This window comes from Hesperophylax consimilis, chromosome 24, assembly GCF_061612785.1.
Source record: "Hesperophylax consimilis isolate HC1 chromosome 24, BYU_Hcon_1.0, whole genome shotgun sequence".
Taxonomy (NCBI): domain Eukaryota; kingdom Metazoa; phylum Arthropoda; class Insecta; order Trichoptera; family Limnephilidae; genus Hesperophylax; species Hesperophylax consimilis.
The window spans coordinates 10,779,382-10,806,886 of NC_142859.1; the positions used below are offsets into that span (position 1 = coordinate 10,779,382).

Here is a 27,505-nt window from a genome sequence, read left to right on the forward strand (position 1 = left end):
TTTCTATGTAAATCTTTTTTTTTTAATTTTCATAATTCAATCATAACATGTAATATGAATACATACTAAAACAATATCATTTACGAAGAAGATTAACAAATCTAAACAAAACATGATTCCTAGTTGTGACTGTTATTTGTTTTATTTCTGTGTCTTGTTCCGTTTTACGTTTCGTTTAAATTTGTCAATATTATCTTCATATTCAATGATATTATTGCATTGTTGGGATAACCTTAAAAAAAATTGTTCCTACTCATAAAAAAGCTCAATAAATATTTTTATTTTACTTTATCGACCTTAAACCTGACTTATTTGGGACAGCCGCTAATTTGGGACAAAATGTGTGGGCCTGATGTTTCCCAATTAAGCAGAATCGACTGTACTTTAAATTGTGCGTTACTTTTCTAAATCATTTACTGCACAAGTAGTGCAAAAATAGTATATTTTTTATTTTCATTAGAAGGTAGATTCAAAAATATATGTCAAATAAAGTATATTATATAAGATGCACAAAATAGCATGCCGTTTCTTCGCATGAAAACAGTAGGCAGAGAAAATGGACTGCCCCACATCTCTGTCTTAACAAATACTTCTTGAATCCTTCACAATCATACATTTTCTATTATTCTGACTTACATGACCCGACTCAAGTCTTTGATGAACTTGATCATGCCATGTCTTCCTCGGGCGTCCCCAATTTCTTCTTCCAATCACTTAAACATCAATCTCCTCACACTCCTTTCTTCGTTCATCTGCTCCACATATCCAAACCATCTAAAAGGACCTTCGTCAATCTTATTCATTGCTTCCATTTTTCTGAATCTTCACATTCGTAACACATGGTTTTACCACACATACACCTCAGGGATCTCAATTCTACAGCATTCAGTCTTATTGAGACGAGGCAAATGAGAAGCAAACAGCAAAATATATAATAACATTAATGATTTGCACTCAAGTTTTTATAATGCCCTAGTACAAGGCTGCCCAACCTTTTTAACAGTTGGGCCAAATTGACGATTTTGAATCACTGGCGGGCCACTGAATACCTGACGGTTCCTATTTCCATGGGGGGGGGGGTTGTTAGAGAATTTCTATAAAACATAATTCCCCACAAAAAAAATTCAAAATGAGTGCTCCCCACAAAATATTTGAAATCCATGGGGGGGGGGGGGGGTTGTTACGGAACTTCGCTGAGAAAAACATCCGCGCAACCAAAAACATAATATGTAATTCCCCACAACAATTTTTCGAATTTCATGGGGGGGGGTGGCTACAAGATTCTATTTCGGACGCAAAAAATATTATATCAAAAACCGGTGTATTTTTGTTTAAAAAGTAAGACACTGGTGACCGCGCGCAAGCTGCATTGTTTGTTTTACCGCGGGCCCGCGACACTTTTTCAAATTTTTGGTTTTTTGAAAATGGTTCACGCGGGCCACTTATAATTCGTTCGCGGGCCACATTGTGGCCCGCGGGCCTGGGGTTGGGCAGCCTTGCCCTAGTAGATAAACGTTTTGCAGTCAATACAACGAAAAATAGAACATTCGATAGAAAAACTACATAAATATATTGAATTGTTTAATTTGAAAACAGTAACAAATAATAAACATGACACAATATTCGTTAACACCTCGATGAAACGATCCATAAATATTTCTAGTCTATACAAAAACAGCACAATACCTATAAAATTAAGGCTTGATGTTAAGACAATTAAACAAACTGTAAACAATTTTAAACTTAAACTCACACACGCATTATAAGTGTATGACACATAATATTATTACAAACAAACATCAACATTTGAATACTTTTTGTGACTAGATAATTATATAGTACTATTTTTTTTAGATGTTTATTCTCTCTATTGGAAAATAATTTGGATAATAATTCAAGTGACTAAAACATTTTTAATAATTATTTTGAAGACAGAAATACCCACTCTAAGGACGGGTTGTTTTTAGAATTCAGCAATTTCAGAGATAATATTCAAATTCTAGTGAAACAACCCGCCCCTGATTAAATAATAACATAACTTGAATAGAACTTTGAAATTTGATGAATTGTTCAAAATCTGTGAAAAAAACCTGTCCAAAAATAACAACAGCCTAGCAAATAGCTATTTTATCAAAAAAAAATTATTGGCAAATGAAGAACTTTTTGAAGAAGTTTTGAATAGAAGCCAGATCTGTTCGGCAACTAAAAGATTAATAAAGTAGTTTAAAGATCACAAGTGCATTTCATTAATATTTACTTCTAACAATTTGTGCAAACGCAATCACACAATTGAATATTAAAAATTACTAAGGTCGGTGATTTTCACGGTCACCGTTAAAAGTCAATTTAACGGCATGTTTTAGCTTTTGAAAAATTTTGATCAACTGAAAAGCACAACATCTACCAACATCACAACTGTCTTTTGTTTTGGTCGTCAGCCGAATACAATCTCGGTATATCAGTCGGTCCGTATCCTTGCTCAAATTTAAGCGGGCTAAATCAGCCGCGCTATGGTAAGCCGCAGAATAGTTTTTCCATTAGTTAACTCCTTTTTGTCGCCGAGATGCTAGCAGTAAAAAATACCAAATATGTCGTTTACATGTGTAATTACGCACTTCTATCTCAATTCACGTAAATTGCCTAATTTTATCAGTATTGACTATTGTATTCATCGAGCGATAAGGGATGTTGGTGTTATATTATTGATAATCGATCTAAAATAGACAAATAGTCTAGTAAGGTTATAAGAGAGATTTTTCAACATCAGGATAGTGTTTTTGGCAGTTTGTTCATCATAATTTCACGAATAGTGCATTGACTCAAATAAAACAAATACTATTTAAAATTAATAACCTCGCATATAGCACGATGCTGATTTACGTGGGGAACCTAATCAAAATCATAAATTAAACCCGCCTATAACATTTGACATTTTGATAGATCTCGGTCTCCCGGTTACAGTTGAGAGCATAGATATACCACTCACGTAGACAGTAATTTGGTTTTGCATAGAAAGAGGAAGTACATTCTCTATTAAAATCATAGACAAACGATAAATGTGTAATATTGATGATACTAGGCTTACGACCTACATTTTCCCCCCGACATTTTAACCAAGCGTAGCTAAAAATCACCTCATATACCGGGACATAGACAGCTGAAACGGACGTAGAATTGGTATTTAACGGGGACCTTCCAACTGTCAAAAAAATAAAAAGGCACCGAATGACCATTTTTTTGACAATATTACATGTGATTTTCTGCAAAACACTCCAATCTCAACCAATATAATTTTATAGTAAAAGTTAAATAAATAGTGAAATTATTATAAGTTGAAGAGATTGGAAAATAAATACTTATGTGAGTTCCAAAGTAAGCAGTGTAAAAATTTTGAGAACATTATACATACGTGGGTTTCACTGTATGTTTACAACAATTAGATTGATAATTTGTGGTAGAAAAAATATGTACAAAATAAAGTTTAAGTAAAGAAAAATGGTAAAAATAATTTATTTTGTGCTTTAATGGCAATTCAATAGAAAGGTAAGTACACAAGATTGTGGCATCACTGGTTGCTGACATCCATCTTTGTAATGCTGAAGTCATTCAATTATTTATAAACTAAAAAATATTACAAAAAAAAATATTACAAAATATATTACATAAACAATATAATTTAAAACATTAAAAAAATAATTATTGATAATACAGGGTTTTCCAATAAGAGGTGTTATTTTGATATTCAATCGTAAAAGATCAATGGTTTCGTTGCTTGTGTGGCACGTAGCGCCGTCTTGTTGAAAGTAAACGTTGTCCAGATCAATACCATCCAATTCCGGCCATAAAAAATCATTAATCATCTCTCGATAGCGCAATCCATTCACCGTAACTGTTGCTCCAGCCTCATTTTCGAAAAAGTAAGGTCCAATGACTCCGCCGGACCATAAACCGCACCAAACAGTCACACGTTGAAGATAGAGAGGCTTTTCTACAATAACTCTTGGGTTTTCCGAGCCCCAGATGCGACAATTTTGCTTGTTGACGAAGCCACCGAGGTGGAAATGGGCCTCATCACTCAAGATGATTTGCATTTGATTCACTCAAGTGAATTTTAATAATTTCAATGCGTTGTTGAAGCGTGTATCGTTCCATTTTTATTAATAGCGTAGTTTCTACTTGTCAAATGTCAAAAAATGACAGCTTCAAAAGTAACATCTACCGAAATAGCGGGTTATTCAAAATAACACCTCTTATTGGAAAACCCTGTATTATGTTTATTTACATTTTAAGACCACGGAATTCGTCTAAATAATTATTTTGGTTTTTCCTTTTCTAGTCCGTAATTAATAAATGAATCAAGAGTATTTTTGTTTAACAGCAGACTCCCACCCTTACCGATCCCAGGAAAATGGCCATAACTCGTCACACATTGTGAGCCTAACCCATGTTTTGTGTAGAATTAATATTTTTTACTATCAATATGACATCTAATTTAAAATGTGTTTTGACCTATCTCGTCCAAAGTTATGTTGACTATAACAGACCACAGCAACTAAATTTTTTTTTTTTGGGAACTTGTTCTGAATTTATTGATGTAGTAAAAATTACATAAATTTTTGTTTATGTATTAAAATATTTTTTTTTATAAATTTATAAAAGAATTTGCAAGATGGCAATGCATACTACTATGTATGTAAAAATAAATATTTTGTTGACTGACATAAATTATGACTGGAAATTCATACCCAGGAACTGGAGATGACAACAAGGAGAAGGACATTTAATTTGTATATTACCTTCTGTAATGTCATCCGATTTCAGAAAAATGCTTGAATGTCGGCGTTGCATGTCATTGACAACGAGTCTATCAGCTGAATTTCAGCTCGATCGGATCTCGGGGATGCCGCTTCCAAAATTTGCATACATTCATTACCGAAAACAAAAGTGAAGTTAGATTTGTCTTTATTTATCAAATAGATTTAGTTAAAAGGGAATTCTGTTGAGAAAAACGCATTTCACATCATTAACTCTTTGCACGCGGCCATATCAACTGTTGTTACGGCAAAAAGTCTATACTCACACGCGGCTGCATCAACAGTTGATACGGAAACTTTGACGGCCGATATTCCAGCGCTCTTTCGTCATAAATGTATTTCTTGCTCACTTTGACATTTGTAGAAATATCACGATGCTGACATCTACAAGAATTTCTCAAAAATAAAATTGTATTTCATAAAAAAAGATCGATAATCAAGTGCGCCTCTTCGCGCCTTTTAGTCCTTTAGTTTACATTTTTGTCAACAGATGGCGTTAGTACTAGTATGTCATTCACAACTTTTCATAACTAAACATGATAAGTGATCATGGTGTCCCACTTGCGTCTATCAATGCAGTGGCCTAAGTACACACACGCCGAGTGAATGGCGGGACCACATTCAAAAGATACGGTACGTCTTTGTATGAAATTTTATGTTTTTGTTTTTATAAACATCTAAGAGTGTTGACCCACGAGGATTTGTTTTCAAATTGTGGAGAATAATCTATTCTGTCTATATAGTCCAATAAATCATGCCAGAATGCTATAATTTGACATTTAATTGCGTGCATAGGTATTTGAAAATATGTACCGCGTACAGGTATAGATAAAACGGAGCAAATTAACGCGTTCAAAAGGTTAAACACCTGGAAGATCTGCTGTGGATCGTATTAAATAATGTTTAAAAGCGATTTAGAATATGTATTGGAGTATATTATATTGTGATCCTAAAAATTTCTGTTTTTAACAACTTTCATGGTTAATTTATTTATTCAAAATAAAACCACATGTGAAAATTCGTGTCACTAATTAGAGGAAAAACATTTTTTTTCATTTATTTATTTAGCGAATAATTGTTCGAGTTAGGCCTACATGTTTAGTAGCTCTTAGGTACTTTAGTTGACTATGCAATCAAGATTATGACTAACATTTAAGGCCGCAAGAATACAAGTCAAAATCAGAGGCTTGTAAAAAAAAAATATATATATATATAATTCATCGCAAAGGGGTAGAGGCAGGAATGGGATGAACACCGTCTCGAGAACCGAATTAATGGATAACCGACACCTGCCACAGGTCACCTCAAGTGGTTTGTAACGTTTAGTGCCACCTCGGGGTGAGGTTTACCTAGGCCTTGGCGGCTGATGCACCTGCACCTACTGCGTAGAGGGCCGGATCAAGAGAGACCGGTTGAAGGAGACCTTTTGACCTCTCCAGCTGAACTCTCTCGACACATCGTCTTGCACCCTCCACCATCCCCAAAAATGTCTTAGGTTCTAAGGGAAATTATTTTCCTCAGAGCCTACTGTGTGGAACTGACGTAAAAAAAAAATAAGAGATGTAGCAACGAAACTCTCTCTTCATAAATTTTATAGAATGAATCACCTAGTGGACAGTCTCTGAATCAAATTCTAGAAGTTTGTGTGTATTTAGTTTCAACAATATTATTTACTTTAAGGGGCCGTTCAAGTATTACGTAAGCAGATTTATTACAATTATTTACCCCCTCTTCCCCCTTGTCACCAAAAGTAAGCAAAGCTCTTCCCCCCCCCCCCCCCCCCCCCTCCCATGCTTACGTAAAAATTAAAGTTAATGTATTCTGTTTTATAAACAATTCAACTTTGGCGAAAGAGGATCAACGGTAACACAAATATTAACTTGCTTTGATTTGCTTACAACACGTCAAATCGTCAATCGTACTGAAACGAAACAATAGATTGATGGAAGAAATTTTGACAAGTGAGTAGCGCGCGGTAATTCCCCCATTCGCTTCTAAGCGAGTACCTAAACGGATTAATTATTTGTGGGAATCCCCGAATATGTATTCGGTTTTCAAACATAGACAATGTGTGGGTTGCCAATGTTTAAAAAAAAAATAATTACTGCTGAGCAGTGCTGACGTAATCACTATCTCGACCCCCCCCCACCCCCCCATGTCCTCAAAAATAAGCAAAGCAAAGACCCCCCTGCCCCCTATAGTGCTTACATAATACTTGAACGGCCCCTAACGACAAATAAAAAATTTAAGTACTCATTGGAATGCTATAATCCCGATACTGAAAATGAAATGCAAAATAAAAATAATAATATATAGTGGTGTAATTACAATGACTAGGTAACTCCGAAATCAGCGTTTTTGAGTTACATGAAAAAATTGCCTAGTTGTAGTAATTTTCCCTCGATATAAACATAAATAAGTAAGTTTATAATAATGCAAAATAAAATAATAAATCTTGAATGAAAATGAGATTCATTGAATTTTGTTGCAGTCGTGTTACGGTTACGGCACGGCCACGGCGCAAAAAATGGATAAAACATACATTTTTTATAACAATAATGCTGCAAATCTTAATAAATAATAGTGTTAAATATGAGACAACCGATGTACATATGAATCCTATAATTTCTATACCCGCTATATCCGATTTTTTGACAAAATGATCTGAGTATGACATCTTGTTCACATTTTTGCGAGCAACAAGAGGAGCCTAAAATTGAGTTTCAAAACCCTCCTTATCATGACCAAAAACCATGTTAAAACTGCGAGTGAGAAACCAAATCCGCTATATCATACAGAAAGTCACTATCAAAACCCGCTATATCGGATTCAACGAATCACAAGCAGTTATTTTGCCAAAATACAATATGGCCGCCGCTCTGACGCCACGCTCGTATGTCAAAATGATCTACGCGTGAGTTTCTAAACCCGCCATGTCGCCTCAGTTGACTTTCAAAATCACGAAGTGAGTATCAAAATCCGCTATATCCATTTTATTTATCGAAATTACTTAATTATTGCTAGACATATATAGAAAAATAAATGCTTTTCGAAATTTTATTACTCCAATTCATTATATAAAAAATTTTAATGCATTTACTTATGTACGCTAGAGATGTGACAGTTTTTTGCGGTTTTCTCCAAATCAATGAAAGTTGATATAGCGGGTATAGAAATTACACGACTCATATGTCTGTTTCCCTAAAAAGAAAAATATAAACATTATCACACATCTCCCTCACACGTATTAAAGATATGTAATGCCGTTGCTGTTGCAGTCGCCGTGCCGTTGCCGTAGGAATTTTAAAAGGGCACAAAATCGAATTCGACAAAACTAAACTCACATTAAAATTTATTAAATTTGGAATTTCACACAAAAAGTTTGCGTATCGAAATATTGACATCGAAAAAATAATAGTCGTAACTATATTTCAGTTATTGAAGTTAATAAGATAGTATAGTTAGTTACGACACTCGCTAACTTGATAACTGCGATAGAGAAATTTATCAATGTCTTAACCCTACCTGTCAAGCCCAGAGGTTTCAATCAAAACCCGATTGGGTAAACATTTTATACTTTCGGAAGATACTCCCAGTATTGCCCTGGTGAAAGACTATGTACCATACAGAATTGAAATTTTGCTTGAAATAGCGTTGGCCTTGTTTGGTTAACAGGTCTGGGTATCTATTCCAGAGTCTCTACCACGAATTACTCGCTACGCGCCATCTACGAACGAAAATCTCTACGACTTTTGTCATAAGTTCTATATTTATACATTCTTGAGTGTCGCACGGTTGAAGAGATGACTGTGTTGGCAACCCTGTGAATATTGTCTATGTTTCTGATGTGTTTGAGGTTTCTATGAAGTTAATTTGAAATGTCAAAAACAAACCGTTGCCGCGTCGTTCTGTCAACGTTTTTTATTTGCTACCGCACTTTTTCTGAAATGAATGGCGGTGGTGGATACATATTGAAATGCCAGAAAAATGGTTAAAACAACTTTGCAGAACTAAACAAATCCGATACCAACTTGAAAAGCGCGCGGGAAACAATCTTTTTTTTTTTGTATAAGGCAATTCACCAGGATGCGATGAGATTTTGACAGTTTTGCCGATCTCTACTGCTTCGACCCACTCGTTGTTTAAGTCGATTGAATTTTGACGTATGGCGTGTAGTATGTACTTTCGGTGAGACTCAAGAATAACAAACTCTACCAGTGTATGTACTTTCGGCGGAAATTGCGAGCGATCGAGACTGGGGAATAGATACCCTGAACCGCCATTTGCTTTTAAACCTTCCTATTTCCTTCAGTCTCACAAATTGGATGTCTTCACCAGTAGTTATTTAGAATCGTATTTGTAGTCTTCCTCCAGTGCGTCCCAGTCCACGTGCTTGAAATACGGGTGTGATTTTATCTCCATTATTCCCGTGGCGCCACTTCCTAGTCTTTCTCGTGGGTCGAAACATAGCAGCTGAAATAAAAACAACAAATTATTAATTAATATTGTGTCGGTAATATGGTAAAATTAGTTTTAGCAAATGATCACAGATGGCATTGCTTGTACAGCAAGCGAAGAATGCCAGGTTCCGAAAAGTTACGAAGGAGATTCCTATACCCTAGCCGATCGTAGGCAGCAGAGCGCAGTGTTTAAACTGTTTCGCCAGAGAAACTCGCTAGAAAGAATGTTAGTCCAGTAAGACAACTTTGTAATTCTTTATTGTAAATAAATAATCTTGTAATCTAGACAAATCGTCTAAAATCATCGAAGTCTACACATTGCAAATGGGAATCTGAGTATTACTAGTAATCGAAAGACATAAATTGAGACCTTATGCTGAAAAACAACACTAACGAAATATTGGACAAATCCATTAAAATTATGTGCTTTGTGTGTTGTAACACACCTGGAATTTTTAATTTATTGATTTAGGAGAAACAACGTTTTTTTTACATTTATTGCACTCAAAACTTATGAATAAATTGATTCAAATCTATAAAACAGTGTTGTTCGATAATTGAAATAACTTAATACTAATAATTTATTTGACTTTCAATGTGTGTGGTATGGTTCCATGATATTTCATCAAAATGAAAATTCAAAATACCTTTAAAACAGAGTGATATAGAGTCATTAAAAGTGATGAAACAAAAACTAGGTTTAATAGTTACCTATGTAACCTATTTGACCTAATTTTTGTTTCATCACTTTTCATGAATTTATATCAATTTTTGGAGGTATGTTGAATTGTCATTTTGATGACATACCCAGTCACCGTGTATTATATGCTCATACTTTTTAACATAATGCTATTTTTCAGCGAAAGGAATTGTTAAACATCCGAAGTTTTAAACCCCTGGAATGTGGTAAAAATATGAGAAACAGATGCGGAAAAAATACTGTAAGGATGATGGAAGTGTAATGAATAAGATTAGGATAAGACACTTAGATGGTTTAGTCACGTAGAGCAGATGAACGAAGAAAAGCGTATGAGGAGATAAATGATGCGGATGTGAATGGTAGACGATTTTGGGGATGTCCGGGGATGATAATGCACGTGAATCAAATACTTGAGCGAGGTCTTCTCTGCCTACCCTTGATGATTAGTTAGAAATGGATTACCTGTGATAGTAGAGACTCGGCGTCTGTAGGTAGGTCCTTGGGCATGTTTAAGATGGTGTGAGAATTGAACCCTGATGGATGAGCCAGAGATAGAGGCTAGAAAGAATACAAATTTTTAATAACTCTTGGTGAGCCAATGCAAAATTTTCGCCGCGCGCTATCTGATTCTATTTTAGTCACAACTTACTTGTATTTTACAAAAGTTTTTTTTAAAATTATACTATCTTACCGGATAAAGTGTTTATTTATTTATAAAAATAGTACATAATCTACCATATATAGTTTCCCCAGAATAGGCAGTTATATTCTGAGAAATGAAGGATATGCTGACATCCAAGTGGTTAATCTCAATATCTACAGTAGCAACATCTTCAAAGCTTATGTTTAAAAATGTGCACCTCATCAGTTTACTGCCAGAAGTCAATATTATAATAATAATAATAATAATAAAATACACAGATTTAGGAAATGAAATAAAAAGAATTTGGCATTCTCAGACTATAAAAATATTACCATTCGTTATTTCGGCTACTGGCATTATACCTAGCTCTCTCATTAAAAATTTAGGCGTATTAGATCTATCAAAAAAATTATATATAAAGATGCAAAAGTCGGTCATTTTGAATACATGTAGGATAACAAAAGATTTTTTAAATATTTATGTTGAGGGATCAGTAGGATTTATAGGCCCTGTTAGAAGTTCTACCGAGCCGAACCCTCTGAAATGAAAATATCTGGAGTCGGTGAATTATTTTCACATTTGATCTCTGGTGAGTTGATGTGTTGTTCTTGTACTGTTTTGTATTTATTTTGCTTATATAATGCACTTACATAATGTTGATTGACTAGATGATCATTTGTGGAAAAGTGAGTGGAAGGGTTAAGTTTTTCCTTTGGGGAAGATTTAACCCGGACAACTAAATCGGAAGTTAAAAAAAAAAAAAAAATAATAATAATAATATAAGTGTTTTATTATCTTTTTTTTTAACAAATAGATATAATGATATCCTCACTGGGATCTCCCGTGCTGAGGATTTCATTTACATTTTTTTTTTTTTATTTTTTTTTATTATTTTAATATACATATTATGTATAATTTAATTATGTATAAGAAAATTAATATTATAAGTCAATGTTGTCATGTTTTATACAGTAAATAAGACATTACTTAGAAGAACACATTGTTTAGCTTAATTGAGCACCCTAATAATCACTAATTTATTTATTTATTTCACATATACGGCACAACATGTGCCATTCACATACTAATTTACAGAGAATAGTATAGCAACATAAGGAATGCAACAATATAAATGTAAGTATAATGGTATAATCAGTAAATAGTAAGTAAGGTTAAAAGTATGAAAAAACAAAGAGATATAAATATAATATAAGTAGCAATCTGTAGTATAGTAATAAGTCAAAGTAAGAAATTATATGTAATAATATACAATAAAGTAGTATAAGGAAGAATGAAGTGCTTATAAAATGTCTAAAAGGCATTAACCTCTCAGACAAAGACTTTTATTTACTGTGTGTTCCTTTGAGAACTGTCAAAACGTGATAATTTTTGTGTTATTTACGAGTTTTGCTAGAGTTTTGCTAAAAGCTTCATAACTCACGTTTTGGGAAACGTAGCCTCATTCTAAAAAATGTTTTGGAAAGATTATGAAATCCACTATCGCATTGTGTTGTTATACGTAAATATTTGCGTTTCTAAATATACATTTTATGAAAACGTCAAAAATATGTAAAAAACGCTTACCATTATTTCAAAGCCGTGAAAAATGTACTTTTTTCTGAGTATCATAAAGAAATAACACTTTATATATTGAAGAAATATAATTTAAAACTATTAGTCACCTCAAAATATTAACCGTCCAAACTAAAATATTTTTAATAAATTATTTAAAAACGCAATAAATTATGAACGAACAAGATGACAGATTCAATCGACTCAGATAATGCACCTCTACATTCCATAGATATTCTTGAATGCAGACGCGTAGCGTTATTCATTATCGATACTCTGTTTTTTAAATCATGGGAATCCGTATACTAGTGATGGAAATAAATCGATTTTTGTAAAATCTCGCGCGTTTACGTGAAAAGACGTACTAATGTCTTGACCTGCTATTATCATATTTACGTCTTTTGACGTTCTAATGTTCCGAGTGGTTAAGAGTTTGTAAAAAATAAAATAAAAGATATTAGAAAGGTATATACTATTAGAAAATGAAAAGAATAAAATATATACTATTATAATATGAAGAGAAACAAAAGTAATAAATTACGTGAATCTACTGGGAGAATCGCGTGTATAATAATAATGTGCGACACTGCTTGACAGTCCGATAAAGTTTTACATAGTACCTATGATGACTATGATATATAATGCACTGATATCAGCTTCTACAAAAGATATTAGAAGAACGAGATGTGCTATGAGCAGTTCATACTGTGTGGAATTGTTTTGCCCAGTGTCGCCGGTTTTGTTCACCAATACTACTGCACACCTTCGCTTACGCTAAGGTATCCGCACTAATACAGAGAACAGATTTCTGTGCGTACACGTCCCGATAGTATTCAAAGTACCCTAATTAGGTAGTACTCCGCCTACGATCCGGCGGCCAACATAGCATATCTCGTTCTTCTAATATCTTTGGCTTCTACCTATCGAGTACTAGTAGTTTTTAATCTGAAGTACATAATCATTATGATGACTAATAATAATTGCTGATTTATATAGCGCCATTTTCGTGAAAGATCACCTCAAAAGCACTGTGAATATTATGGCAAATTAGTTTTACAAATAAATCATAAAGCTGCTCTGATGATTTTAAAAAATCTAAATAACAATGTTATAGAAATGAATATCAATCGTTACTACAAAATCAATAAAATATAAAACGTGTTGAATGAACTTGAAATAACCCTAAAGCTGACAAAACATTTTGGTGACTAGCAGGGAGGTAAAAAATCTTACCATTCATTGCAACATGATGTTTGCAAAAGTGCAGTTTTTTTATTCTATTAATATAAATAAAAAAAAGTTAAAATACCACACGTAAAGGCAGTTGTAATCATTCTATCTATCTATGTAAATAAAAATGTAAATGTTCGTTTGTTCAAAATCTTAAATCTCCAAAAGTTCTTCACCAATTTCTATGAAATTTTGAAACAACGTTGCATTCGAATAAACTTGTGTTTATATATCCTTATATTATGTAAATGTCACCTGTGACAGGTAAAAACAACTTTAAAAAAAAAACAGCGCCATCTGTTGGACGTAAAAGCAACACGCGCCATTGTTTTTCTATCTGCAGACAGACAAACCGGGGTACAGCTAGTAGATGAATAAAAATGCATTCAAAAATCGAATTTTTTAATATTTTAGCTTGGATATAACTGTTTGAAGGTAGCCGAAACTGAAAAAAGTCAATTATTGACACTTAATGACTTTTGGCATTAAGCCGACAATATATTGTCGAGCTCATAACAAGAATGCTTAAAAATTTTAAATATTATGTAACAAACCAAATGGCATTTCGTCTTGTATTTTGACAGTTCAAGTGGGTTTTGCACCGCATGGAGAACTGCGGACACAAATGTTCCGGAAGCCTGTGATATTTGATCATCCCAACAAATCGTTTAACTTCCTTTGCTAAACTCCTTTTGCCAGTGACAATGAGTTTCTCCGGGTTTAAGTTCTTAGGCAAACAGTTGATTGCGGATTGCGGATGCCCAGCTCTTGCAGAACGGATCTATTAAAGCTTACCATTCCAATAATCAACTCGTACAGTATAGCTCCGAAACTCCAGAAGTCTCCGACACGTTGGTTGTAGGCCTCGTCCAGAAGTGGGAATCTCTGCAGTTCTGGGGCCACGCAGCAGTCCCGCTGGAGGCGACCCTCGTGTAGGAGGGGGACCAACGCCGACTGTGTCTCCCGCCCCACCATGTAGGACAGCATCAAGTGGCCGCGCTCCCCCAGTAGCAGGTTGTTCGGATTTAAATTTCTGGAAATAATAATTTTTAAGTCATAAAATTTTGATTTAAGGCGATGCACTGCAAAGCAAAGCAATTATTTAAGCCTTTAAAAAAAGAATGTACCAGGACTATATAAAATGGCTTGAAGCGAAAAATATCCTACTTAAAAGCCTCTTTTCGGATAAGAATCGAACAAGACTTGTGTTTGAACTTAATAAAATAAAACATGTATAGCGAAAAAAAATTTGGAAAATTTAACACAGGCAGCTAGCATCAAGTGGGAATTTAAACTTTATCACCATCTGCATACGGAGTGCGATTCCGAATGTTACATGTACAGCTGCATCGCCTTAAGATAGAATTCATTTGATGGTCGATATGCACAGAAACTTATTTTCGTAGGAAGCAGGGTCAACCGGAAAAAATCATTCTGGATTTCTGAAACATTTCGAATAACTTCGGCAAAACGCTAACTGCGCCGTACACAAAGTGCATTTTTTTGGTTTATCAAGCAAGAGAAAGGTTGGGAGTATCTGGCTTTACAGATGTAACAGATGTAACCTTACGTAATTTAGGTAAATAAAGCTAAAGTCATTATGTACATGTAATTTGTCGACTTCAAATGGTGGTCTTTCACCAGGGCAATAGTGAAAGCATCGTCCTTAGCCGCTTCTGTGCCAAGAGCGAGTTAACTCGCATTCTTGGCCTGCTGTGCACAGCTACACTTCTACCTACTGGCATTTAAAAGGTTAGTGGAATGTTGTCACATTGTGAAATGTTCAAGCGATGACCTTCATGGCAGAAAGGTCATCTTCCTTAGTGGAATGTTGTCACATTGTGAAATGTTCAAGCGATGAACTTCATTGCAGAAAGGTCACTTCCTTAGTGGAATGTTGTCACATTGTGAAATGTTCAAGCGATGACCTTCATGGCAGAAAGGTCATCTTCCTTAGTGGAATGTTGTCACATTGTGAAATGTTCAAGCGATGACCTTCATTACAGAAAGGTCACTTCCTTAGTGGAATGTTGTCACATTGTGAAATGTTCAAGCGATTACCTTCATGGCAGAAAGGTCATCTTCCTTAGTGGAATGTTGTCACATTGCGAAAGGATGACCTTCATTACAGAAAGGTAACATCCTTGGCTTTAAAGCCAGTGTTCTTCGGGTTTGTACACAATAGCCTCTCCAACTTCAATTAATTATGAAAAATACCATTTATAATCAAACTTTCTAAATTTGGTTGTCTGTATTTTGCTTTAGTCCTGCGTGAAATCTGGTTCAATGAACTTTAATTTACTTTAAATGTGTAATTTTCAAAATTTTAACTGATTATGTGAAGAATTTAGACAAGCAATAAAGTAGGTAATATAATATTTTTTTTAAATTTTCAAAATCGGAATTGTCAAGATTTCAGAGTGTCCCATGATCTGAGTATGTAATAATATTTGTGGCACAGTGGTGGTACCTGACATTTCGGTGAGCTAGAGTGGTAAGATTGAAAAATACGACATTATTTATGTTGTTGTAGTTGAAAATATGTCCTTTTTTTTGAAATTTTATTTTTTGTATTAAGATTTTCATTATTCTTTTTTTACTGAAAAATGGAAATTTTGAAAAAAAAAAAAAACATTTTCAGCTACAACAAGTATTTTTCAAACATACCATTCTAGCTCACTGAAAATTCACGGATCGCCACTATTATGGTGTGTGCAATAAATAACATGCCATATTAAAGAAAGCAGAGAAAAAACCAATCCTACCCAGCCAATCGACAAACTCTTACATGTTATGACGTGTTCCCACCTCATCTATTCTAATCTATGAAATAATTGACCATAGAATAGAACCGTTTGAACAGCAGGTTGCTACACAAAAACAAAAAACAAAAAATAGAAATAGAGAAAATGTGTGAACGCCGCAACATGTGACAGATTTTTTCCATTTTCAAATAGTTCATTTAATGTAATAGATTAGGTGGGAAAATAGAAATAGAGTAAATGTGTGAACGCCGCTATACGTGACAGGTCCTTTCCATTTTCAAACAGTTCATTTAATGTAATAGATTAGGTGGGAAAATAGAAATAGAGTAAATGTGTGAACGCCGCTATACGTGACAGGTCCTTTCCATTTTCAAACAGTTCATTTAATGTAATAGATTAGGTGGGAAAATAGAAATAGAGTAAATGTGTGAACGCCGCTATACGTGACAGGTCCTTTCCATTTTCAAACAGTTCATTTAATGTAATAGATTAGGTGGGAAAATAGAAATAGAGTAAATGTGTGAACGCCGCTATACGTGACAGGTCCTTTCTATTTTCAAACAGTTCATTTAATGTAATAGATTAGGTGGGAAAATAGAAATAGAGTAAATGTGTGAACGCCGCTATACGTGACAGGTCCTTTCCATTTTCAAACAGTTCATTTAATGTAATAGATTAGGTGGGAAAATAGAAATAGAGTAAATGTGTGAACACCGCTACACGTGACAGCTCCTTTCCATTTTCAAAGAGTTCATTTAATGTAATAGATTAGGTGGGGAAATAGAGTAAATGTGTGAACGCCGCAACACGTGACAAATTCTTTCCATTTTCAAACAGTTAATTTAATGTAATAGATTAGGTGGGAAAATAAATAAAAGTTTAAAACCTGCAAATAACTCCACACTGATGTAAGTGGTCTATGGCAATCAACAGTTCTGAAGCCCAGTTGCATAATGATTTTGGGGGTAAGGCACTTCTATTGGCTAAAATCTGGAATAATAAAAACAATAGCAAGTTATTAACAAATTATTAACTCCCCAGGGTAATTTGTTCGCTTTTAGGAACGGCTCATATGTTCTCACAGAAATCGTTCTGTCTCCCTTACCGTCATAGTTAGAAATATGAAATAAGCGGTGATAGAAAAACAAAACACCGAGCTTTATATTAAAATATAGAAGTTAACCACAGAATAATTAAAATGTACATCTCTATGAAACCAAAGGTTCCCACCAAAATTTGAGAAATATTTATGAAACTTTGTGAATGTTTAATTAATTATTTTTATATGAAATGATAAAAAATGAGGTACCTAGTAGTAATGTTTACATGTAATACATTTTCCTGATAAAATATGTTTTTTTTATTGTTATCAGTAATTTTAGTTCAGTGTTTAGACGGAATAAACGAAAGGAGAGCCATTTTTAAAACTTTTTTATGTTGGCATTGAAAATTTAATATTTCACGAATTGTATTTTTATTTTGAAGTGTATTTTATCACCTTTCAAAGACAGTTTTTAGTTTCCGGATACATTCAGAAATATCCAATTTACTTGAGGAACAGATATACACACATATTCTTTGACTTTCTGACAGCATTTTAAGAAATATATACATCTGGTCAATATGACCAGAGGCCTGAATGTTTAACAGAGTAACAATTAAGCTTACTAATTTCTGTTGTTGGTGCATGGATAATGTGAAATATTTCTGCATAAATGCGTAACATTATTCAAGTTCAATGAACTCAAGCGATATTTGACATATTATGGCAAGTTTGTAAAAACGTTTGGAGCGATCGCTTGTCATAATTTGCCAAATTTATAGAACTTAAAAATATGAGAAAATCTAGGTGGATTCAATGGCTTTAAATATCAGTAAGCAGATTTATGTTTCCATATTGATATTTTGAGGAATGATATTAATTAAATAATATGGTAAATGTATATATATATATATATATATACGAGGCATATTCTGAAAATAAGTGTACTGTGACCATAACGGATTGTGGTTTTTTTTTTTTTGAGGGTTGGCAACAATGAGTGGTAGAGGTGGATCTCCTGACAGAGCGAGCATCGCAGGAATACGGTAGTATGTAAACTCACGTCGTAGTATCCAGTTGCGTGAAAGATGTGGGCAAGAAATCTCGCCAAGTGCGAAGAAAAATCAGGTCGATAGCGCCCACGAGTTTCTTGAGTGACTTGAATTGAAAAGTGTGAATTTTCTGAGCTGACTGGAGATTTTCAAAGTAACAACAGCATGATGCTGGTCGCACAGGAGCGCTAAACTCTCATAATGTATGTGGGCTTGGCTTGATTCACCATATCGCTCGCCATAATTCCCATGCTATATTCTCATAATATATATGGACTTGGCCTATTTCACCATTTCGCTCGCCATACATTCCCATGCTAGACTCTCATAAAACATGTGGTCTTGGCCTGTTTTAACATATATTATGAGAGTATAGCGCTCATGTGCGACTAGCATAATGAAGACAGGACATAAAAAATAATTTTTTTTTTTTTTTTTTCAACCCCAAGTTGCGATACTAAATATTAAATTTTTTTAATAAAGAAATTGAGAGAAAGAGAAGGGAAAACATTCAATATAAAGGTTAAAAGAGAAAAAAGTATCCTAGTCATTTTAGAACAAAATTAAGAATGAAAATATAAATAATTAGTTTTTAAAACTTGGCTTAATGAAACTTTAAACAAAAAAAAAAACAAAAAAAGGAATCACATTTTCCTAGAGGTAGTGAATACTTTTTGTTTAACCTTTACGTACCTGAAGGTAAAATCACGCATCACCACAAGGGGGGTCACTAGGGTCCCCATACATCGCAGAGCGATCGTGTCTCTTAATATTCCTTTTGCCCTTTCTTTAAAGCTCATATATTAGTTATGATTTTTTTTATACCTACCGTTTTAACCAGACATCGCTTATGTTTGCCCAGCAGTCAAACATATATATATTATAAAAATAATCGAATACATATATAACATAAAAATAACTAATATAATCAGATTTGCATTAATAATAAAAAATATATTTAATATTACACATAATTAATAATTAATATTATTAATAGGAGGATTTCTTCAAACACCACCATACGGTGTACATCAATACTCTTTACGCATATTTTTTTAGAGACGTACACAGTACAACTATACTCTCCTAAAGGTTAAGTAATAGAAACGGATAAAAGAGTTATCGAGATTAACTCAAATTTTTGTAGCTCTTTCCACTAAAGTGGGTTTTTTACATCAGCACTCGAGGCTTGTTTGCGGTGAGGATTTTTTTTAAGTAATAGGGATTGGGGGGGAGAGAGAGTTTAATTTCGTTGGAACAGAATAGATATTATTGAATATCGTATAAATAGTAACAGGAATTTTTTTTTAAATTAAGGATGATTACTGAATATTTTTTCTAGGATTACCTAAATTATAGATGATGTGATGCAAAAAAAACACTTAGATATTGCATAAAACTCTCATTTGGGGGATGTGTATTACCCCCTCTAGTACGGAAGGGTTAATAGAGCATAAGGAACATTAAGGACGGGTTGTTTCACAAAGTTTTAACAATTCATCAAATTTCAAAGCCGATTTTCAAGTTCTTTGAAGGTTCTATTCAAGTTCTATTATTATTTCAGTTTTGTGTAACAACTGGCCAATAATGATATAATAACAGAACTTGAAAAGAACCTTCAAAAACTTGAAAATTAACATTGAAATTTAGTGAATTGTTAAAATTCTGTGAAACGACCCGTCCTTAGTGTTCCTTACACTCTAAGAATAAGGAATGTTTAAATATTAAAACAAAAAGAATAATTATTATTTCCACCCCAAAAGCTATGACTCAAACAATCCCAAGATGTGCAAAAGGTCCTGTGTAAACAATAATATATTATAAAAGTACTTACATTGAAATTAGTACCGTCTTCATCCATAATAATCTGCTCCAACTTCTCTTGCAACCCGTCAAAAGTTCTCTCCACTTCAGAAACCATCAAACCCAACCTGTCTGCTTCAACAGCAACACCCACTTCACTTCTATCACTGACTTTGTCCACTTCACTCGCAACACCACAGTCAACTTCACTGCCGGCACTTTTTTCTTTGAGGTACCGTCCGCTCAAAGCATTGTCCACATTCAATAGAAGTCTTTGGGAGTTTATAACGATTTCAGTAACGGATAAATCTTTGTTTTTATCATTTTGTTCTGAATTTGAACTAGATTGTTTAATATTGTTTGAGTTTTTTTCATTTTGTTCTTCTTTTAAACGGTTTTCTGTAAGATTTTTATTAAATTCTATTCGTTCAACAGTATCACGACACACTTTTGAGTTATCTTTTGATGTTTTTCTAGAATTTTGAATTTCTTCGGCTTCGATAAAGACGTTTTCCAAATTAACCTGTCGCACCGGTGTGTCCGGTATAGATTTCACATAGTTTTTTATGTAATCAAACAATTTTCCACCTGACGCATATTGCAAGACTAGAAATAGTAGGTTTGGTGTTTCAATATAGGCGATTAATTTGACCATGTAGGGGATGTCTATGGGCATTATGGGTAATTTGTTGTCTATGTTTGGTCTCTTGAAGTAATCATCGTCGGAAACTTGATTGCATGTCTTCTGGATAACCTGAAAATAATTAATGAATGTAAGCATTTCCTCAAAATCCTAAAACACATAACTAAGGCTGGGGTGTTTTATAGAAATTCAAATGAAGCATTGTCATCAAATGGCCAATCGACAAAATTTAGTTTTATTTGGCATTTGTAAGGTCCGTTAAACACTGATTCTGGGTCCATTTTAACTTTTGATCAGCAGAAAAGCACAACTGTTACATTTGTTTAAATCTCCAATAACCGCTGGAGCGATAGCTACCCAAATTTAGGTAGGTGATTTTTATAAAATCAAATGAATTATAAATCTTGCCTTTCTACGCTTGAAGACGAGTGTTTCTTTTATTTGCAGTAGTTAGTCTAGCTGTAGTTACCTTCATGGCGTAGCACTGTTGCGTTTCGGAGCATAGCACCAGCATGACCTGGCCGCCGATGATCCCGAGGACCCGGTACTTGGCCAGATCTTCATATGGGCGGCACATGGAGCTGGCGTCGCAGTGACGGACCAGGGTCTTTGGACGGTCCCTCGGCAGGGCTAGCTCGGAGTGAGACATTGAGTCCAGGAGCAACTAGAAAATTATTACATTCATAAGTACAACTAACTAACCATCACACTGTTTCTCCGCAGGGATAGGTAGAGAGGTTGGACCACCACACAACTCTGTCACATCTTGATTCATTTACATTCATACATACTCTTCTGTTATTCTGACTCTTGACATGGCCTGACATTAGTATTTTTGATTCTATTGGCAGTCTTCCTCGGGCGTCCCCACCCTCTTCTACATTCTATATTCTCCTTACACTCCTTTCTTGATTCATCCGCTCTACATGCCCAAACCATCCCCAAGGGCCCGATTCTCAATCTTATTCATTACGGTTATATCAACCATGCATTCTTACCGAATTGCCACCATTTTAAAATGGTCAAAAAGATTTTAGCACACATAGGCCTCAGGGTTCTCATTTCTGCAGCATTCAGTCTACTTTCATACTTCCTCTGCCAGTTCCATGCCCTTACATCAGGGCTGGTATCAGCACCCCATTATGGACTTGTTATATATCGGTAAATATACAGAAAAGACACAGTTAATACCCGCATTTTAAATTAAAAACGCTTTATATCAGTAATAACATTAGAATAGGTTTTTTAGGCAAAGATTAGGCTAGTTTTTAAAAATAAATTATTAAATCCAAACTAAGAACCTATTTTAGGATCATAGGTTTATATTTTGGCTAAAATCAGATAAGAAAGAAAACCTATAAATCGATTGTAATTTTAACGAAATAACTATCAAAATGCATTATTTTCCATTTCCAGAAACTGAAATCCATACTTCTCATTATTATCTAACTGATAAAGAGTGTTTTTAAAATAAAATGTGTGTGTTAAGCGTGTCCCTATTTACTGTATATTTAACAAAGTTACAATGTTAGAATGTGAAATCGATTACGTTGTGCTGCAAAAGTATGTAAATCAAACTAGTAAATAATCAGATTTGAAAGAGAAAAATCATACCTGTACAGAATGTGCACCTGCTGTAATATTTTATGAAAAATGTAATACTAGTTCTCTTTGAAAATTATAGATGGCAGCTCTTCTGTTTGTAGCTCCCATATGGGACGAGCGTGTACGGCAGACATCAGCATATTAATATTATAGATTTGTGTTATTTACCTCACTAGTGGGGTTATTCAAATAGTTGGCATATATCTTCTCTGCGTACGACAGGTATTTATTGGTTTTGTCCTTCACAAATTGCTTTCGAAAGTCATTTGTGTCATCTAAAATCAAAAGAAAAATCTACATTACTTACATTCCAAGCATTCCATGTGTAAACATTGCACAACAATTGAAGTATTTAGGTCATATAAATGAATTGACATAATATATCTGCATATTTCACAAACTAAAATCAATAAAAATCGTTGGTAAAGAATTAGAAGGCAAAACAGTAAAATAGAAATAATTATTTTCTTTTTTCTCTGCGTTTTTCAAAGCAGAAAGAGAAAATATAAATATACACATATTTTAAGTTGAAAAAAAAGTAAGACAAAAATAAATTAGTCCCAAAATATAAACCTTTCAGTACTTTCATCACTTTTGTACAGTTCGCAATGTTTTCTGTGTATTTCAAATGCGCGATATACATCTTTTTTTTTAATTTACCTTAAAAACAAATACTGTTTTAGAAACAAGATAAAATTACCTTTCCGGTGTATGTATTTAAAATAAACATTACTATTTCTAAATAATGAAAATTTAATTTCAAATGTGAAAAATATTGTCAAAAACGCTAGCCACATTTTTACTTAAATTTTTACTCTAATCATGGAAAAATTGAAAGACCTCGATATTTCGCAAACACTTCGTTTTGTTTGGGGAATTTGTAAGAAAAATGTCACCGGTATCAATCGACGAAAATAAACGAAAAAAACTGATAACGTGTTTTCGTAAAAACCACAGCCGCACCATTTCGGCCATACTGGTTGAGAGGTAAAAGTGGAAACTTATGGAAAAAGAAAAAACTCCTGTTAATGACACAAATAATTGTATTATTGACATAAGCTGCCCGGGAAACGTTAAATATTCACAATGTATTTAGCAAATATATTATACATACAAATTAGAAACTAAAATGGAAAAATGTATTTATTTTAGTATAATTTAAGGCTTAAATCTTCGTTTGAATCACAGCTTTCGTAATTCTATTACTAGAATTTGGTAGCCATTGGAGAGGGCCATAAAGATTTAACAAGACCACAAACCCAACCAATTAATCAAACCACAATACTCCTTTAACTTAAACATACATATGGAAGCCACAGAACAAGTTTATTTTTAACCCTCTTCTTGCCGGTGCTGTCAACCGTTTCGACATGTTAATTACAATTATTTCAATATCTCTGTAAATTTACCAATTGTTGTGTGAACAGTAGACCTCGCGTCCAAAGTATGTTAATTTGTCTAATTTTCTTTAATAAATCAAAAACAATATTTCCTCTGAAATCGTAAGATTTGCAGGTAGGAACTAAACACCTACCTACTTAATTATAAACAGTAAATATTTTACGTAACTTATATTTCAAATAAGGAACTATAAAAGTTGTTCAATGAAATGAATAAAAATGATTTTTTCACACTTTCTTCAGGTCGGTAGGTACCATAGTATTGATTATTCCGCTTTGACAGCTCCTCCAGTAGGAACCACGACTATGCTAACTTTGGCAGATAAAAAGGTAGTATCAAACACGGCCACCATCAAGATGTGACAAACAAATTTATAGACAGATGAAATGCAAAATGGTCGAGTCAAATAAACAAAGATTTCATATACTAGGTGTTCCTTGGCTCAAGTTACCAAGCTCCCAGACTATCTACTCATTTACGGCTCCAAAGACTAAGATGGGCCGGACATGTGCACCGAATGCCAAGCACACGTGTACCAAAGAAGGTTCTAACAGGACACCCGGGAGGCAAACGAAAGGCGGGCAGACCTAGGCTGAGATGGGAGGACGATGTCAGGAAAGATGCCAGAGGACTACTCCATGTTGCAGATTGGAAGACAACGGCCGAGGACAGAGGGCGGTGGAGGCTCATGTTAAAGGAGGCCAAGACTCGAAATGGGCTGTAGCGCCATTAAAGAAGAAGAAGAAGGTGTTCCTTGGCAATACATTTATGTATTGGAAAAATTAATTGAAATATATAAAGTACTAGCTGACATGTATCCGGCGTTGTTTAGTTATACTTAGGAGATCGTCGCGGACTTTTTGGTAGGTTTTTTTAAGATATACAATTCCGTACTATTTTTACTATTCCGTATTATTTTGATGTATCTCTTAAGGTTTAGCAAGCGTTGGAGCCAGCGTTGCAATAAGCGCCCGAAAATATTTTTTTTACAAATTTGATTTCAAAACATTGACTTTTTCTAACTAACTAACTAATTAACTAACCATCACACCGTTTCCCCGCAGGGGTAGGCAGAGAGGATGGACCGCCAAACAACTCGGTCTTGGCACACATTCCTTGCCTCATTCACATTCATACATCGTCTCATACATACTGTTCTATTATTCTGACTCTTGACATGGCCCGACTCGAGTATCTGATTCACTTGGTCGTGCCATGTCTTCCTCGGGCGTCCCCGACTTCTGCTACCATTCACATTTGCATCGTATATCCTCCTTACACTCCTTTCTTCGCTCATTCGCTCTACATGCCCAAACCATCTAAGCGTCCCTTTCTTGATCTTACTCATTACGCTTACATCAGCCTTGCACTCTTTGCGGATATTATATATATCGGATATATATCCTCACACGATAAATGTAATATGCGTGTATTATATATATATATATATATAAACATTCCGGAAGAAATTCTCTACATGATAGTGAAACCCTATCGTTTCGTAGTTTAGAAGAACTAAGCGCACAAACAGACAAACGCGGAAAGCAACTTTATTTTATACTATTTAGAAATTTATCGAATGCACCAGATATTTTTTTGTCTAAAAATCAGGAATAAAATTCGTGTGACTGCGTGCATTGATAACTTTCTGAGTGGAGCGGTAGTGAGTGAGAGGGATTTGGGGTTTCACTTACTGTCCCACGATGCATGGTTGTCAGTTGCAACCGGTGGGCCGGAGTGCGTAATGGACATACCATGCATTTTATGCGTGGTCGATATTTTTTCCTCATTTTCAGCACTAATATATAATATTTTACTTATACCCATGTTTCCATATAGTATTAATAATATGATTTACGTAAGTAGTATATTTAAAGTGTTGTACCGATTTTTTTAGCACGGTAAGAGAAAGGTTAAAGAGCCTTACCAAAACTAATCTTGGCAATTAACCGGTGAAACCGATATAGCCACAAACAATGGGAAAGCATTATCCACACTTTAAATTATCATAAAATAAATTAACAATCAAACCTGTTCTGGAAAACATGTTTCCGTAAGTCACGAGCGGAATTTAAACACAACACGAGTTGTTTGTAATTATATTGAATTTATAACTGTATTTTAAAAGTACAACAGTGTAGGTACGTAGCCAAAACTAGGGCATAAAAATGGCCGCACTTACAATTTTATAATTTGTTTTAAGATTCAATATCTTCTGCACTAAAATGTGTTTTATAAAATGTATTTACACACTCACTGCCAGCCTTTACGTGAGAACTGTGAAAGAATGAATGAATTATATAGGATCATTTAACAAAAATCTTTAAAAAATCAAAACAGTTCTCCAACAAAGACAACTTTGTATTCTTCTAGTGCCCTCTCTTACAGGAGGTTGGCCATCTTGCTGGCTAAACTAAGCAGAACTGCACTTGAACCAGTCACAAATGTTTCCAAACTAATTATTTCAAATTCGATACAAAAACAAATCACAAAATATAAATACTTCACGTTAAATGATTATTATTAGAAGTTTTAATTTTGGATCAATCAAAAATCATTGTGCAATTACGGTGTGCATTTTGACACATTATTGAAATCAAGCGAAGCCAATTTTATCACTAAGTTATCCGTGACAGGTGTCGTTATCCACTAATGTTATCTTTGAAGTGTTCATTCTAGGAATCCATCCACTGTACAAACAAAACCTAGATCAGTGAAACACAACCTTTTCAACAGTAGTGCAAATACATTTGTTCAATAATATATATATATGTGTAGATTTAAATAAAATGTTAACTGTTATATAGGATGTCCCAATAAGAGCGCTGGATTTTTTTTTTTAATTTAACATATTATTTATTCGAAAAGTGATGTCAGACGAATGTGAACGATAGCCTCGCAAACTCTAGTTCTTTGCACAATTGTGGTAATAGCACGTTAATCTCCTACATTTCTACAATTCTACAAAGTTTACGAACTGTTTCGGGAAAACTTGTTTGAATTTTAAAATTAATTTAACAATAATAATGCATTGTTCTTTCGTGTATCATACCATATTTCCATATTCACACATGTGAAATTTTTAGAACTGCCGACTTTATTATGAAAAAAAATGGCAATCATTTGAATTCAGTGCTCTTATTGGGACACCTTTACAATGGCATATTTAAGTGGAAAGATAAACTGAGAGAAAAGTTTTTGTGTGTCTGAAGTGAGGTTAATTTTCAATTACTTCGGGTAAAATTGATCAAACATTTGCAAATATCTAAATTCTTTCTTGAACAGATAATCAATACCATTGTCCTTTCTGGGACCTAGGAGTCAAAAGGTCATATGTCGAGATCAATTTTCTTTTAAATCGGTATTTTTACATCACACTTTTACACCCAGGAGTCGCAAATTCAATCATCTTCTAGTTAAGTTTTCCATTACTGCACAAACAACATCAACAAACGGCGTAATGACGAGAATAGGGAGTAATCAAACATTTTCAGGCCGTACGCGGCCCGGTAATTTCAGTTTTATACCTATCTAATTTTTGTTTGACGCCTCAAAAAAAATTTCGGATTTTTTTAAGGCATAGTTAAAATGAAAAATTGACAATGATATTAATGTTAAATTGTGCCGAGGGTTGTGCATCACTGTTCTAGATAATAATTTAACATAGGTAAAGTATATTGCATACTTTGATAAAGAAACCACAAGATTGACCTCGTTGGCGGTAAATATGCGACCGCACAACATTAAATACCGGCATACAGTCATTGTGGGACAC

The 27,505-nt window shown here is 34.1% G+C and overlaps 1 protein-coding gene across 1 annotated transcript in view; it reads right to left on the reverse strand.

Annotated features, from left to right (window-relative positions):
* Positions 1-9,091: 9,091 nt before the first annotated feature.
* The window catches only part of LOC149411895 (ribosomal protein S6 kinase-like 1), a 41,599-nt gene continuing 23,185 nt past the window's right edge, over positions 9,092-27,505 (reverse strand). The window contains exons 5-11 of the mRNA XM_089646224.1: positions 22,498-22,604; positions 21,194-21,388; positions 20,113-20,835; positions 17,071-17,174; positions 14,215-14,452; positions 10,437-10,532; positions 9,092-9,287 (exon numbers count right to left, since the gene is read on the reverse strand). Coding sequence (XP_089502350.1) covers positions 9,156-9,287; positions 10,437-10,532; positions 14,215-14,452; positions 17,071-17,174; positions 20,113-20,835; positions 21,194-21,388; positions 22,498-22,604 — 1,595 coding nt within the window. The 3' untranslated portion in view covers positions 9,092-9,155. The remainder of the gene's footprint in view (positions 9,288-10,436; positions 10,533-14,214; positions 14,453-17,070; positions 17,175-20,112; positions 20,836-21,193; positions 21,389-22,497; positions 22,605-27,505) is intronic.